Below are 17,153 nucleotides of genomic sequence, written 5' to 3' on the forward strand. Positions count from 1 at the left end.
CTCCCAGAGGGAGGAGCTTCCTGCAGGGGATCTAACAGGTCCACATCCGCCTAGTAAACAAGCAGCAAGTTCCCTTTAGTTTTCTCACAGGTTCTGATCTGTGCACATACCTGCCCTCACGGAGTGCTAATGGCTCAAGGCGGTGGGTGAGTGAAGGCAGGAGTCAGTGTCTAGAGTTGAGGAGATGTGGCAGGACAGTCCAGGTGTGCAACCCTTACCCAGAGAAGGAGAAGGAATTAAGATATGAGTAGAACCAGGATCAGCCTCGGGTTCCTCCTGAGCTAACCGCTAAGCACACAGATCAGACAATAGCACCAATGGCCAAGCCCCAAGATCTAGGCAGAAAGGTGAAGATGGAGACGTAAGGAATGCACCTTCTTGCTCCCTGAACACAGAACAGACCAGACACAAAGTAAATGAGAACCTGAGTCCAACTCTGACCTAGGAGGTAAGTTAGTTATATTCTCAATGGAGCTGTCTTTCAGCTCCAGTCACTGCAAAAACTTGTCATAGCTTGTCCTGTCACCCATGTAAACAGAGACCTTCAGAATGAGGAAAGAGGAGGTAGCCAAAGTAGTGACCTATCTGTTTGCTCTACCCCAAGACTAAGAGTTTGCACACCAAGCAGTGTGCGATGAGCTGCAGCACTAGGTGTAATGTTACACTTTTAAAAGCCACATTAAAAAAGTAAAAGCTGCAGATGTGGAACACATCTTTGATCCCAGTACTGAGGAGACAAAGGCAGGCTGGTTTTTGTGAACTTGGAGCTAGCCTGTTCTACATAGAAAATTCCAAGCCAGCCAGGACCACATAATGGGACCTTGTCTTGAAAGGGGGTGAACAAGTAAAAGAAACCAGTAATTAGTCAATATATTTTATTTAATCCCAGATAACTAAAATAGCAACAGCCAACTAATGTGAAAAAATGCTGATAATTTTCTTCAAAGTCCAGTCTTTCTACAGTCAGAGCACCAGTCAAAGACCATCCTAAACATACCTTTCAGTGCATCTTTCAGTAACAGGGGGTTGGTCAATTTCTTACATGTGGACCTCAGAGGCTCCAGTGAGATGCTCTACCAAGTCCAGTGTCTGTACATCTCTCCTTTCTTCCTTCACATCCAGGGATTTTTTACTTTCTTCCAGTTTCCAGAGTCAGCCTCTGGCCTCGAAGTCCCCCAGCTTGGTTCTCCCTGAGAGTCTATTCCTGCCTTGACTGCCTCACCCAAGCCCTAATCCTCCTTCATTCTCACCTTTTCTGGCTGGTGCTGCAACTCGGTGAGTCAGAACCCCAACTTTCCTCTTGTACATACAAGCCTCCAAGCCACCTTCTGGTCTATCTGCATTCTGCAAGTCTGGGCATATACTGTGCATGTTATCTTCTGGCTAAAGATATTTCCTATTTCCCTTCACTGATCCTTTGCCACTCAGGTTACTAGGAAGTGCACTTGGTTTCTTATATAGTTTCCTCTGTCAAGTTTTAGGTTAATACTACTTTGGCTGGAACCCACTCTGCATTATCTCAGGTCACATAGGACCATTTTGGTCCATGTTCCTGAATGTAACAAGTTGTCAATTCACTACCAACTTTGAAGATCTAACTGAGCCCAGGGCTGGCAGGACACTATACAAACCCAGGGATCTTCCCACATCTAGAGTCCCAATCTTAGAGGATCTGCCCCAGGACTGCCTTAATGGCAGTTCATAATCACCTGAAAATCTATTTCCAGAGGATCTGTTGTCCTCTTCTGGCCTCCCCAGGCACCAGGCATACACATGGTACACTGACAAACATGCAGGTAACATACCCAAACACATACAATAAGTAAGTTAATTCATTAATAAGAAAAAAATTATAAGTACAAGAGGAGACAAGACCATACCAATATTAATGTCTCTGTCAGCCACACTTGGTAGGGACAGCAGCTTCAGAAGTGCAGGACTAAGGGGTTTCTACCTTCATCTGCTTGGTCCTTTACTTAAATGATACAGAGCCAACAGAGACCTAGGACAGCTGTAGGTACCACCTAATCTCACTTTTGGACTATTAGCTAAAATGCAGCAGTTGGTCCGTGGGCAAGGCAGACTGACTTAGGAATCACCAAGTCAAGAGGCATTCATCTTTCTGAGGCAGAGCAGGACAACAGCATCACTGGAATGACCCAACTCTCTACCTCACTGTATCTGTGGGCACAGCCCACACCTGAGCACAACACCTCCATCATCACCCCCAGGACTGACAATGCTGCCCTCTTTCCCAGTCACTGTGGAAACAACTACTGAGGTCTTCATCGTCACACCTGTCTCTATAACCAGGACCTGTACTGGAGTCAAAGCAGAGACAATCACCATCTAGCAGCTAAGGACCAATATAACAGGTATAGTGAAAGATACCCAGATCCATCAAAACAGCCCAACATCACAGTTCCTGAGTGGCAAGCAATTGCAGCCTCTCACTGGACAGACAAGGCAAAATCTCTGTGTTCCTAGACTGGCCAGGAACCTCAATGTGTATTAACTTGTGTAAAAAGAGGTAGACACAGGTGAATGAACCAGTAGCTGTCCCAATTGAACCACTCTGCTGCTGCTTTGTGCATCACTCCAACACATGCCCCAGGCAAGGGCTGAAACCACTGCCTGCCTGGAACACTGAGCACTAGTGCACACAGTTGAGACACTCAACCTATAGAATACCTAGGACAGGAAGGAGCCTACTGGGAAAAGGCAGCTGTGGATCCCACCCAGTATTGCCAGACAGCAGTTTTACTGCACAGGGGGTATCGTGGGCATAGACAGAACAGGCTTCCTACCCAGTTCTGCTGAGGGCTCCAGGACCAGAGCAGTAATGCTAGATCCTGTATAAGCAGAAATGTGAGCTCCAAAGGCTCCTGGTGAGCACCCAGATGGCAGCAGAGCCTATACCGTTGGGGTTTCTCACACAGTCATCTAGAGAGACAGGGAATACTTAGCTAGAGAATACAAGGCCCTGCTACATTCCTAGGAAACGTACTTAAGACCAGAGTGCCCATCCAGTAAAACAGAAGCTGATCCAGCAAGCAGACTGCTCTCAAAGCCTCTTGTTCCTCATGATATATAGATCACACAGGAAAGAAGTCAATTATAAACACCCATGGACCAATGACCCTAGCATTTAGTCAACCATAAAATATGGTGGCCCTAGAAGTCCATGACAGACACATGGCACAGCCAGACATCACTGATTTCCCCATGACTCTGATTGCTGCAGTGAGTACCCAGTTCTCAGAAGTGCCATGACCACCAACCTTCACTCTTCAGAGGTGGGCAAAGAAACCAATATTGTCCCCATTGTGAACACCCACCAGGTCCAGTCCAGCCAAAACCCCACGGTAGCACCACGGACCACCAGAGAACAGCTAATCAAGACAGAGAAACTCACATTTCCAAGAAAATGTGTGTCTCAGTGCCACCTCTCCAAATGGCCAGACCTGACCCCATTTCCACCTGGGAGTGGCAGTGCCCTCCAGGCTTCCTGGCTCAGATTCTTCTCCCTCTGTGTCAACACATAAGCAGGACCCAGTGCCCTTCCTGTAGCCTTTGTTCTTTGTCTTTAAACAGTAACAATGCAACAAGGAAAAATGGCAACCTAACTTCTTCTGCTGACTTCCCAGGTGCTAGACACTGTGTAGGGTCCACTTCAGACTGACTTGTCTCTACCCTCAGTGAGGCAAGGATAATGATTCACTCTCATTTTACAGGAAAAATGCAGGTCAGAGAGAGACCACATGTTAAGAGACAAGAGCCAAGATTATGGTTTGACCCCTCCCATCTCAGCCCACCCACTCAGGTGTCACCAGAGCACAGGGAGTGTCCGACTGCCTGCCATCTGTGGTATTCTCTACCCCACTATAACAGGTCCAGTTCAATGATACAGTCTCTTATGCATCACACCCTACTCTCCTTGTGAGGCCACTGAACCTCATATACAGATTCTACTCACTGGTAAGCTCCTGTGGGGTCTGCTGTTGTAGAGTGTGCAGCAAGCCTGTAAAGCCTATCATGTGCAGGCCCACAGCCAGGGTAAGCAGCTCCCAAAGAAACCTGGCTAGATATAGTCACTGAATGGAGGCATACTGTCCCACAAGAGCCAACTGCCTGTCCTGGCTGTCACGTGTTCTTCCCTCCTTCAGCAGCACCATTCTGCCAATTACTAGGTGCCAGGCAGCACAGTTGGCAAATCAATCAGGCTATGTAGGAGGTGCTAAATATCCAGACCAGGTTGGGGGTTCAGTAACCCTTCTTAAGTGGGCAATCCCAGCACCTATCTCTAGGGGTATTTCAAGTGTGATTCCCCTCTATATGTTGTAAATACCATTGGTTAATAAAGAATCTGTCTTGGACCTGGCAGGGCAGAAGAGGTAGGCAGGGAAAACTAAACTGAATGCTGGGAGAAAGAAGGTGGAGTCAGGGAGAAGCCATGTAGCTGCGCTGGAGACAGACATGCTGGAACCTTGCTGGTAAACCACAAGCTTTGTGGTTTAGTATAAAATAACAGAAATGGGTTAAATTAAGATGTAAGAGCTAGCTAATGAGAAGCTAGAACTAATAGACCAAGCAGTGATTTAATTAATACACTTTCTGTGTGGTTATTTCAGGGCTGAGTAGCCAGGAACAAACAAGTGGCCCTCTTACAACAGGTATTCCCTGGCCTTGTTAAAGCCCTGAGGAGATGTGAGTAAAGCCATAAGGAAGTCAGAGGATTTCCACTAAAGTCACAAATCTGCCAGGCCAAGTCCCCCACACAGTAGGTACTAAATCAGACGAGAAATAGACCCCATACCACCTAGACAGCACTCAGGTTGGACGGTAGCTTCAGACTACATGCCCATCTCACCCACTGACAGGCACTGGCTGGCAGTACCCTTGTTGATATGAGTGAGCCCTGGGTACTCTTGAGGCACTAGCTCTAGAAATGGGAATGCTCTCTCACCTGCTTCCCTCAGCACCTGACAACAGTGAGGGGAGACAACCCAACCAGGTGAGGAACAGTATATTTGCTTTAAAGCTTCTGACTCCTGACTACCTGGGACTGGGTGGTAGTCACAGGTTCCTCCTACCTCCTGGATAGGTCATTCTCTGCTGGCTCTCCTTGACTCCCAGTTTCTGAGGGACCTGAAGAACAACCTAAGGGCATTTAGAGAACTAGTCAAGTTCAGAAACCAAAACCCAACTGATGCTATAAGTGGTTCTAAAAGTGCTTTAATACTTCAATTTGGGACAGGTACTACTCAAGGCAGAAAGCCCTGAGGCTACACAGGCTGAAGCAAAGCCTTCATCCACTAAGCCTTCCTCAGATACCTGGTCCCTACCAAACACCTGCTTGTCAAAGCATCAGGTGAAGGTAATGGCCCCACACACCAAGTCTAACACAGTGTCCTTCCAGCCTCTACTCTTTCTGCAAACACAGTGGGTTAGCTGCTGCTTCATGCTACATACAGCAAGTATTGCCTTCCACAGCAGTAGGGCTATGCTGACTTGTTGTTCTAGAGCAGTGGTTCTCAATCTTCCTAATGCTGCAATCCTTTAACACAGTTCATCATGTTGTGGTGACTCCATACCAAAAACTACATAGCTGTAATTCTGCTACTGTTATAATCATAATGTAAATATCTGTATTTTCTAGTTGTCTTTGGTGACCCCTGTGAGAATCGCTATTCTAGAGTAAGAATAAGGAGCAAGGTTTAAAGCTTCAGTCAGGCTCCTGAGTTCAGGCCCTCACACAGCAGTAACCACAGAGGTACAGGTAGAAAGGCAGGGTGAAAGAAGGTGATAACTATCCCTCTTCGCTCCCTCCAGATACTGAGAATCAATCTCACAATGAAAGGCAACTATTTCTTCAAGGCAGTCTCATGAAAAATGTGAAGGAATGTCTAAAGTGGGCTCAATCCTGAGCAGGCCTCTGTGGTTCCAGTGGCACCTCCATCTGGTATGCGGTACTGTCATAATATGAGGTATCTCTTTTTAGAAGAATGTGAACAGGAGAGCAATGGGCACAGCAGCTACTCATGGACTCACTGCCTTGTGCTGCTATTGGAGTCACAGGAACCTTGTGGGAAAGTACAGATAGGAAGAAAAGAGGGAGGAAATAAGGGTCAGGAAAGACAAGTAGCCACACCCTACCCAGAGAGGGACAAGAAAAGGGGCTGGGGCCTTAGAAAGGCCAACCAGGTACCTGGAGGAAGCCATGCTGAATGGACCAAGCAAGCCAGAATAAAAGGAGACTTATTAGCATTGGGCTGAGTGGCCAAGCTGAGGGAAGTAGTAAGATCCCAAAGGAAGACAACAGGAGGCAATGACCCTAGCAAGAGAACAGAACGAAGGGTAGATTCCATATAGGAATTTTTTTTTTCCACCAAAAGGCCAGAGCAGGTCAGCATGTCAAGGCTACCAAGTCCCAGAGGCAGAAGGGCATCAGCAAGAGACTGCTAAAAACATAAAGAATGATCTTTTTAAAGCACTCCACTAGAGACTGGAGAGACGGTTCAGTGGCTAAGGGTACTAGCTACTTCTCCAGAGGACCCAGGCTGATTCCCAGCAACCTGGTGGCTCACAGTTGTCTGTAATTCCAGTTCCAGGGGATCTGATGCCCTCTTCTGGCCTCCACGGCACTAGGCATGCATATGGTACACAGAAGTACATCCAGGGAAAATACCCAAACACATAAATGAAGAAATAATAATTTAAAAATAAACCCTTCCACTAAGAAACAATTATTTTGATAAAAAGCAAAGCCCAGAGATAGGTAGACTACAGACAGAGCAGACTCCTATTCTCTGGTCGACATGGCTGCTTCTATGACTCCCTTTGCTAGCTACCAAGAACACTGGGCCTTGAATACTATGGTCCATCACATCCTGTGATGTCATACAAGGAAAGTTCACAAGTCACAGCAAAAAGATACAGTAGAGAGAAGGGGCCCAGGAAGGAGCCCAGTCACATTGCTGAGGACAAACTACTATCAAAGTTTGTCCCTTCTATCTCCAGCAGTAAGAAGGTCAGGTGTCAGGCCTCAGAGGCTCTCCATTGTTTACAGCAGAAGAGACCCTAAAGACTACAACTGCAGGCACAGACCAGAAGGTACTAGTCACTTAGCCATGGATTAGGTATCAGGGAATCTAGGAAGTCTATCTCATCCTGCCTGGAGGTCAACTTGAAGTTACTCTGCCACAGAACCCCACCCACCTGGAGTTCTGTGTCACCTTGGTGATCCTAGTGCCTTCTGACCAAACTCCTGTTAGGGATAAGAACCAAGGGCTAACAAGACCAACAATAATTTCACTGTACCCAAAGAGCAGCCTCTTCTCCCAGCCATGCCCCCATACCCAGGCAGCTGTAACTCTGACCAACAGAAACTGACAAGAATGCTGTTCTCCCCTTCCAGGCCATTTCACTGTGGTGGGAAGCTCCCCCAGAGGGAAGAGCCCCAGAATTACAAAGCCTCAAGTAGCATCCAAGCCCAGAAGTTAACCAAAAATCCCTCTCTGTCCCATGAATATGACTTGCCTCTCACACCTTCAACCCACTAGTGTTCAATACAACTATGCATAGGCTTGGTAGGGGCCAAATCCCACCAGAACTAACACAAACCACCTTGGGACCAAGCTCTACAGGTGGCAAAAAGCAAGGCTGTTCTTGCCAGTTTTTCCACTTTGGAAAACAGTTCTTTTTCAAGTTAAAAATGTTATTTAGGGGCTGGAGAGATGGCTTAGCAGTTAAAGAGCACTGGCTGCTCTTCCAGAGGTCCTGAGTTCAATTCCCAGCAACCACATGGTAGCTCACAACCATCTGTAATGAGATTTGGCACCCTCTTCTGGCCTGCAGGCATACATGCAGAAAGAACACTGTATACATAATAAATAAATATTTTTAAAAAGTTATTTATATTAAATTATGTTCAGTTCTTATCCTTTTAAAATGGTTAAAGATATTTCTGTTTAATGTCTAAAATGGTAAGTCCTGATATCCACAACTAACACACATCTAATTAAAGACTTAAGAGTCTAAAGGGAGCAAAGAGTTTAAGAATGCTGCTCTAAGCCAAGGAGGAAACTTCTTGTAAGAAACGCTACATTGAGAAACATGTTCTGATAGCCAACCAACACCAAGACACTCAAGAAAGTAAGGCCCTCTTGGACTCCCAGACAGATGGAGGTAGCACAGGAACCTGGAAGAACTAGAGGAGGCGAGGTGAAAACACCGTGTCTGAAGCACAAAGGTTAAGGATCAGGAAGGAGCAGCAGCAACAGATAAGCAGACTTCCAATCCTTGCCCCATCAGGGCTGCTGAGCCAAAATCACAGTCAGAGATGCAGAGTTGGACAGGCACTTGTCCCCAGAGCTGCCTAAGACATACACTTACCCATGCTGAGTGTCCCTGTCACAACAGTGAGTACAATGAGTACACAGCTGTGGCCTCTGCTGAGAACATACTGCTTTAAAGAGATGTGGCCAAGAGCATCATGGAAAGAAGAAAGGAGGGCTCTTTCCTAACAATTTTGGCAAAGCATAAGGAAAGCCTAAGGCCAACCCATAATACTCCTCATGTACAAGCAAAGTATAAATCATAGCCATGAAACAATATAGTGATCTGAAAAATCCAAGATACACTCAAATAAGAGTTTAAAAACAAAACAAAAAACTTTAAAAAGTTTCAGGACAGGCTCCAAAGCCACACAGAGAAACCCTGTAACAACAAAAAGAAATCTATCTAGAAAGGGCTGAAAAGATGCTTCAGCAGTCAAAAACACATACTGCTCTTGCAGGGGACCTGAATTTGATTCCCAGCACCCACAACAAAAGCCTCACATCTTATAACTCTAGCTTTGGGGAGATTTAATTCCTCTAGCCTCTGGACACCTGCACTCATGTACACACAGCTACACACACACCATTAAAAATAAGAAAAAAAATTTTCAATGTACATGACATCGGGGATGTGACTTGGTTGGTACAGCACTTATCTAGCATGCATGAAGCTCTGGGTTCATCCCCCAAAGGGCATAAATAATGTGTGGTGGTACATGCCTATAATCTTAGTACTCAGGAGGTGGTATAGACCAGCTCAGGCTACATATGACCCTGTTTCAAACTAACCAACCAACCAACAGACAAACAAAAGACAGTATCTGCACTGAGCAGGTGACAGGCTTTGTCATTATTTCCTAAATAATACAAGCTTGCAAATATCTACATGGCAGTTGGACCTGTCATGTATCAGAAGAAAATCTAGAGATGATCTGCAGTACATAGTAGGGTGGCCATGTTCCATATAAATATACCACTTACGTAAGAGACTTGAGCATTTGAGCAGCTTCGTACTTGAGGTGGCCCAGAGAGCACTACCCTTAAAATATTAAGGAATACCTGTACAGAACTGTAAATTCATAGCATCTCCAATAAAACATTACAGGGGTTTTTGTTAGTTTATTATTTCATACTGGCTTTTTTTCCTCATCAAAAAAAAAAAAAAAAACTTGGTAATAAAGCCAGGCACACTCTCAAGACATTTAGAATTCCACTACTCATATACTGAGGCTGGTTGAAGCAAGATCTTGACTCTCAAAACTAAAAGGAGAGGGAAAAAACCTAACTTGTTTCCTGATGACAATGATGTATGTACTTGTTTCAATCCACAATACTCAAAAGACAGTTGCCAAATCATGAGACAAAATGCTTTGCCATTATCCCCTAGAGCAGTGGTTCTAAACCTTCATAATGCTGTGACCCTTTAATACAGTTTCTCTCATGCTGTGGTGACTCCAACCATAAAATTATTTTCGTTGCTACTTCATAACTGTAATTTTGCTACTGTTATGAACTGTAATGTAAATATCTGATAAGCAGGATTATCTGATATGTGATTACTGTGAAAGGGTCATTCTACCTCCAAAGGGGTTGTCCCCACAAGTTGAGAACTGCTGCCCTAGAGTGCCGGTCAGAGCTCTGATCCTCCAGCCACTTCTCCCAATCCCTTTTTCTATTCAGGGGATAAAAGAGCTAATTCAAAAGTACTCCCGCTAGCTAAAGTTGGGGCAATTCACTCATCAAAATAAAAAAAAAAAAGAAGAATAAAAGTAATAAATGATGAAGACTGTACTTGACTGTAGAATACTGAACAAGTCTATGGTGACCTAGGGAAGACAGTACAGGCAGCCCTCCTGTGCAAATATCCATATCTTGTCAGCCTTCCATCTTCATGGCACCTTCTCAAACCCTAGGATCTTCACTAAAATTACTCTCCTGCCCCACATCCACCATACCCCAGTTTCCTTATGTTCCCTTTAAGTAGCAGACCTCTTGTTTCTATTCATACAGCACTCACCTTTGGCAGCTCCTTGATTCCACTAGAGTCTGGCTCACACCTTGTATCTCACAACACCAGCGCTCACACAAACTGCCTTGTCACATATGGCACTGAAAGAACTGGCTAACGAGTAGAAAGGCAAGTATGCCGGTGGCACGAAGTTCTGCAGAGAACACTGACACAGGGCTGGGGACCTAGCCAGGACTTCACACAGCAAGGTCCCATGCAGACAAGCCAAGTTGTGTGTTACACCATGCTTAGACTAATTTTACATTCCTGGGCTTGATCCCAAGGCCAGCCTCAGACATCACTTCCTTGGGGACACTTGGCACTGTCAGGCCTTTTCAAAGATTTGGGACACAGTCCCACAAGGTAAAGGCAGGAACCTTCAGTAGGGACACTGCAGTCCAAAACTGTCGAGGGCTGCTGAGACTGTGTCTCTTCTGCTAGCTCAAGGAGGGAAGAAAAGGTGTACCACTGAAAAGACAACTAAGAAAGTGCCTGACCCTAAAGGCCACAGGCAAAAGCCAGAGGCCAGGCCATTCCTCCTGTTTCTACCTATTCACCATCTATGACCTCTGGGGGACAAGCTCATACACAGAAGTGAGTCTCGTGCCTTCCTGACACACCAAAACAACAAAATACATCATCCAAAAATCACTGGGCCCAAAGTAGAACACAACATAACCACATGGACTTAACTGTACATGGCCCCATGACCCTGGCAGGAATGTGCTCACTAAGGATTGTGGGAGCAACTGGATGAAAACTGCAGCCCAGACGGTCAAGCATGCTGGCAAAGACAACCTTCAAAGAGAAAAAAAAACAAACAAACAAACAAAAAAAACAGTAGGTGTGGCTATGGTCCGTGGCAGACACTGACAATGCCAAGTGGAGGGGCCATGGGTCACAATTGGTCTGAATGCCCTATTGAACAACCTCTTCCTTCTCTCTTTAACCTTTTGTTTTTATTTCAATTGTTTCTACTTCCGTGTTCCCAGGCACCATCCCATGAAGCTGCAGTGAACACCAGCGGGCGTGCCCCAGCTGAGAAATCCTATACAGAAAGAAAAACAAACAGGAGGTAGGCACAGAATGGAAGTAACTTCTGGCAAGGCAGAGAGGAGCAGCTAGCACCTTCTTCTGCCAGACTGGCCCACAAGACAGGGTGCACAGAAATTCCCACCAAGAAATGCCCAATGACCTCACCCCAGCACTCTTTCGGTTACACAGTAGAGCAAGGGAGGGTAGATGGTGCCCACTAGGACCTGAGCTTGTCCACCCTGCCAACAGGCTGAGCTTCCCTCAGGGCTGTACAGCATGTCTATACAAACACAGGAAGCGGGGTTTAAGTTTGTCTGTTTCCATGGCCACTGCAAGGAAGATACAGGAAATGCTGGGCTACCAGGACCACTGATATAGGCGTTCCCCACTGAGTTGGCCTTTAACATGTGCTATACCAAATGACCGTGGCAGACCACAGCTCCTCCTGAGAGGAAGTCTTGCAAGTAAGTACTCTCAACTGTCATCCCACAAGCAACAATGAATGATAGCAAGGTCTAAAGGCAGCCTGAGAAGATGCCTTGCTGGGCAGGTACAGAGTATGGCAGTATGAATCAACAGTTGGATTGAGGACACTAAGGAAAGCAAGCACTGGCCTCACACACTTTTACAGGGAAGCACAGCTGTGCCATCTAACTGTCCCCAGTCAACAGAGAGCTCTTCTTCAACACACCACTGGCCTCACCCTGCTCAATGCTGGCCAGCTTGAGGATGCTTGTATATGAGCTCCTAGGGGACACTCTAAGCAAACAAGAGTGTCCTGAAGTACACAGCACTCACAATCACTGGGTTTTTTGTTTGTTTGTTTGTTTTTGTTTTTTAAGGGAATGGGAACACAAGAAACCCAAGCAGATACCTTTGCAAGCCCAACCCAGATGACTACCTGGGCTGCCCCTCATGGAAAGAAGCTATTCCTGAGGGGTGTTCCGAGAATCACATCTTTCAGTGGGACCATCTACTAGAGAGCCTGGCTCCAAGAGATGGCATCTCCATCATGCCTTTAGGCCTCTTGCAGGTATCCTCTCCACTAACTATGCCTCAATCTTTTAGGAAGATTCCTATACTCTACTTCACACTCACTCAGATCCTTGATACTCTATTGTGCTTGCCCTGTCCTCCTCTGCTAGCCTTAGTTTTCAAAACACTGACCTTGGAGCCATTGAAAACCTTACCCTCAGCATAGGGTATGGGATCCTTGGCTGGGGAAGGAGTACAGTTCACTGTCCTAAAAGATTGGGTTACAACATCATCAGTCATGACTGCAAACTTTCAACAACCACCTCAACAACAACAGAACATACAAGTCTCCTCACAATTCCTGGTGGAACAACAAATGGACACAGTTGCTGATATCCATCACTGAATCTATCACAGAACAGGTCTCATGACTCCATTTATACACTACACTGGAATAGAGTGGATTGATGCGGCCTCTTGTGGGGGTGGGGACCTGCAGCAACTAAAGGGCTATTCAAAGAATGATGGTAATGTTCCATAATGGGCTAAGGATGGCATGGTAGTGGGTTTGCCCAAGATGCTGAAGGCTGTGGGTTCCACCCCTAGCAACACACATACACAGAAATTTTAAACTACATTAAATCATGGTCTTAGTAACAAAAATCTATAATTTTACTAAAAATTACCTAATCATATACTTAAAACAAGCAAACTTGGTGGTATGTAAACCATACCACATGAGGCTATTCAAACAAAACCTACAGACTCTGGCAAGCCCAGTCAGAAGTCAGTCACCAGAAATACTCTCCCAGGAGATAAAGCCTTTTACCCCATGCCAACTTTGCAGACACCTACACACAACTGCTCAGAATAGAAGACTACTGAAAGCTGCTCCAGAAAGGCTGGAAAGCCCTAAGGCCATTTAGTTTTTACCTGTTAGCTGAGCAAGAGCAGACCTCCAAATGTATACTGTATGAACCGCCAACACCAAGTTTAATCTCCTGACAGCACCCAATGCCTGAAGAGTAACAGGAGAGCATGACTGGGAAGGGCACTTGTAGTTCTACAAGAGTCAGGAACATGTGGAAAGGGAAGCCACAGGGCAAGCTGGAGAGGGACTACTGGAGGGGGCAGAGAGAGGTTCAGTAAGGGTTGCTGGGCAGGAGGGCCTAATTGCTATTTTCAGGGGAAGAGGAAAATGTGTGTACTTCTGAGTCCCAGGAATTCAGGAGCTTCTGGACTGCTTTCCACTATATAAAATCCAAACTACACTCAGACCTTCTGCTCAAATGCCAGCCCCTGACAGGAAAGATTCAAGAGTTTTCTAAAGTATCACACAATTTGTTGAGGTTCCCTTTTCCAAATCCTGAGCAGCTTCTCCTTAGGTGTTAGGTATTCTTGGGTGTCCAGAACAGAACAAAGATTCACTATACAAAAGTTGTAACCTTTTCTAAAAAGAGCTGAAGGTGGTCTGACTAAATACACTGCTTAACAAGAAGCTCAAAGTTTTTCCAAGCAGAGGAAACCAACAGCACAGGAGGCAGCTAGGAGCCACACCTACAGCATTCTCCAGAAAAGTCCCAGCAGGTCCACTACCAAGTCCCAACGTGCCAAACTCTGCTCTGGCTATCCCAAGCATGTTTCCCTGTAGGGCCTCCCTTCCTCTGAGCAGCTGAATGCAAAAGATAAGGCTGTGAGATGCTCGCAGTCCCAGCTTGATCCTCATCCAGCTAAGAGGAAGATGTGGTTTTCCACTTACATTTTTGTAGAGCACTGGCTCTAACAATTGCTGGAAAAGAACGCTACTCTCACACCCATTACTTGGTCCATGCAACATGAAGCAATCCAACAAAACCTTTAAAGCAAGCAAGCAAGCAAACAATCCTTCTCAAAACACAACCACTGTATTCTAAACTCCTCAGTGACAATGTATGAACAGAATTAAGAAAATTATCAAGATACAGTAAAAGATGATACTTTTCTCCAATTCTTCCAGTCGAAAACTAGTTAAAGGATTAAATGCAGATAAAGTTCCAGCCCTGAGCAAACAATGGGCACTCGGGAGGAAAAAATGGCTTCACTCCTTACTGGCCACCTTGCCAGCTCTCACCCAGGGATCAGAAGACAAAGTGGATGAGATCTCTGGGTGTGTGTGGAGTGGCAGGGATCTCTCTGAAGCACACTCTAAAACTTTCATGTCTTCCTACTTTTATAGCAATACAATGAAAGCAGGATGTTTCCTCTATGTATCGTGCCTCTATCCTCCAAAGACACCAAGGAGGAACTGTATCTGACCACTAGGGAAAAAAGAGGATTTTAGACAGGTACTGTATAAAAGAACTTAGGAATGCCAATATCCAGTATGCAATCTGTGACACTTAAGAACACGAACACAAAGATAATTATCCTGCAACCAGATCCCTCTTAAAAATCTCTACTGCCCTTTGCAACCACATCTCTATTTTTTACAGTGAGGCTGAGATTCCTTCCTTTCCTAAAGCCCCAAAAGCAGAAGCAGCTTCCAGCTATATGCTCTAGGGCCTAGACAGACCCTATCCTAGGGTAAGAGATAAGGGTTCAGCTGTCCCTTCCCACAGGGCTTCTTGTTCCCAAGGAGTCACAAGAACCAGTGCCTCCAAAGGCTGATGATGGTTAATGTACGCTTATTTGCAATGATGATTCAGCCCCCACAAAAGTCCTCAATCAGTTTCAAGACTGGCTTCTGGTCAGTCTGTAGGCAAAAGGCACCTGCCACTCATGGGCATGGACCTGTAAAAATAACACGTACAAAAGTGGACAGCTTCCTCAGCGACCCAGCTGAAGATCCAGGTCTCTTGCAGTGGAACCGTTTTCGCAGGTAGGCCAAGTTATCTCCAATGCCGGCTCCCTCCACAGAGGCACAAAGGGAGACTGCGCTGAAGAGGCTGGACACAGCTGTGTGTCCTGCACTTAACATCCCTGGGCTTCAGAGACCTTGAAAATGAACAGGACAGATCCCAGGCCAATGCCTACTGTATGCCAAACATGTGCCGGCCCTTATCTCAGTTCACCCTTCCATATACCTGTACTGAACATTCCACAGTTTCCATCGAACACGCAATGCTTTAAAGCAAGGCTTGAGAGGAGGACACAGCTACTAAGCAGAGAGGAGTCGGTGACAGTGCTGCCTCTTAGAGAAACCAGATGGGCCTGGTCCCCTGTGTCACCTAAGTGGTACAAGGTGGCTCCTGGCCTCCCTTGGTCTCCTGATTACCCCTAGGGTTGCCTGTCCTCTTGGTCCGCCCTCTCCCTAGGTTGCACGCACTGGGAGGTCAGAACCTGTCTCCATCACCTCAGTCATCCTGAAAGTACCACCGCTTATGCTGCCCTCCGCCTCTCCCCAGCTTCTAACTCCAGGGTCCCGCGCAGCCATCCTACTGCCGAAACCAAAGGCGGGCAACTCCATGGCTCAGAATGCTTAGGTTGAACCCGCAGCAGGGCCGCGGGCACCTCCACAGGGACGGGGGACTGAGAAGCTCGGAGAGCGCGCGCGGCCAGGAGCGCCCGCCTCTCACTCTCCTCAAAAGTAAATTAGAAGAAAGTCATTTGGGCGGAAGAACTTTCGCAGGCCCCGCGAAGACCGACGAAGGACGGCGCCCGGCGTCCGACTCGCGGCCCGTCATCCCGCGGCGAGGGGCCGCGGCCTCTCGGGACAGCGCCTTGGGGACCGGGCCTCGCTCCCGCCCGCCGCCCTCCCGCCCGGCCGGCCTCCCGGCGTCCCGCAGCGGCTGGCCGTCCTTCCGAGCCCCCGCCCCTCCTGGAGCCAGCCGTCCGCCGCCTCGCGTTCGCTACGTTCGCCGCCGCCCCGCACAGCGCCGCGCTGCGCCGGCAGCCGCCACTCACCCCATGAGCCAGTCCATGGCTGCGCGGGGCCCGCGCCTCGCTCGGCCTCAGCCCCGCCGGCGGCCGGAAGTAAACACTCGATGGCTCCCGCCCGCTGCAGGAAGTGACGCGCGCACGGCTTGCTGGGACGCGTAGTCCCAGCGGCCCCTGCGGCCCCGCCCAGGAGTACCTGTTCTGGAGTGGCGGGACCTGGCGGCACCGCGAAACTTGAGAACCCAGAGCACCCAGGACCCAAAGACAGCCCGGAACTCCGGAGCTTCCGGATCCCCAACGTGCGTGTAACTTCAGAACTCCCCGGAAACTCAGACTGCCCGGAACTCCGGAATGCCCTAGACTAGCAAAGTGCCTGTAACACCACAGTGAACTTGACCCTGGAGCACACCCGACCCCGGTGTTGTACACCCTGGAGTGCCAGGACTTCAGAGTGCCCGGACCCAAGGAGTGACCCTTTCCCCTATAGTGCCCTAATCCGCGGAATGCACAGACCCCAGGAATCTGAAAATTCCTGGAACCTGAGTATCCAGTATCTCAGTATCCAGAAACCCAGTATCCCAGACCTGGGAGTGCCAGACTCAGAAGTGCCTGGAACCCCTGTGTCCCTGAACTGGGAATACTCTGAACCCCAGAGTGCATCCCCGAATATGTGCCCCTTCCTCCGCAGAGCCTCATCCCTGACTGTTTATATCCCTCATGTTAGCCACCTTAACCCTGCAGCCATCTTTGCCCCACCTAGTGCCTCTACCTGAACTGTTCTGACCACATTGCCTCTTCTGTGTCCCCTTGCTTTGCTGTCTGTTCCTTTTCACCCCAACTGTCCACCCGTGTGGACATGCTTGTCCCCTTTTTGTCCCCTTGCTCCTTGAGCTGTACCCTCTGGCTCTTGGGTGACTATCATCCAGGATGCCACAAGTCTC

The 17,153-nt window shown here is 47.4% G+C and overlaps 1 protein-coding gene across 1 annotated transcript in view; it reads right to left on the reverse strand.

Annotated features, from left to right (window-relative positions):
• The window catches only part of Mob2 (MOB kinase activator 2), a 50,476-nt gene extending 34,105 nt beyond the window's left edge, over window positions 1–16,371 (reverse strand). The window contains exon 1 of the mRNA XM_050137837.1: window positions 16,240–16,371. Within this exon, the coding sequence (XP_049993794.1) occupies window positions 16,240–16,256 (17 nt within the window). The 5' untranslated portion in view covers window positions 16,257–16,371. The remainder of the gene's footprint in view (window positions 1–16,239) is intronic.
• Window positions 16,372–17,153: the final 782 nt, after the last annotated feature.

The sequence above is a fragment of the Alexandromys fortis genome, unplaced genomic scaffold (assembly GCF_014885135.2).
Source record: "Alexandromys fortis isolate MF-2015 unplaced genomic scaffold, M_Fortis_MF-2015_v1.1 scaffold_3, whole genome shotgun sequence".
Lineage (NCBI taxonomy): Eukaryota > Metazoa > Chordata > Mammalia > Rodentia > Cricetidae > Alexandromys > Alexandromys fortis.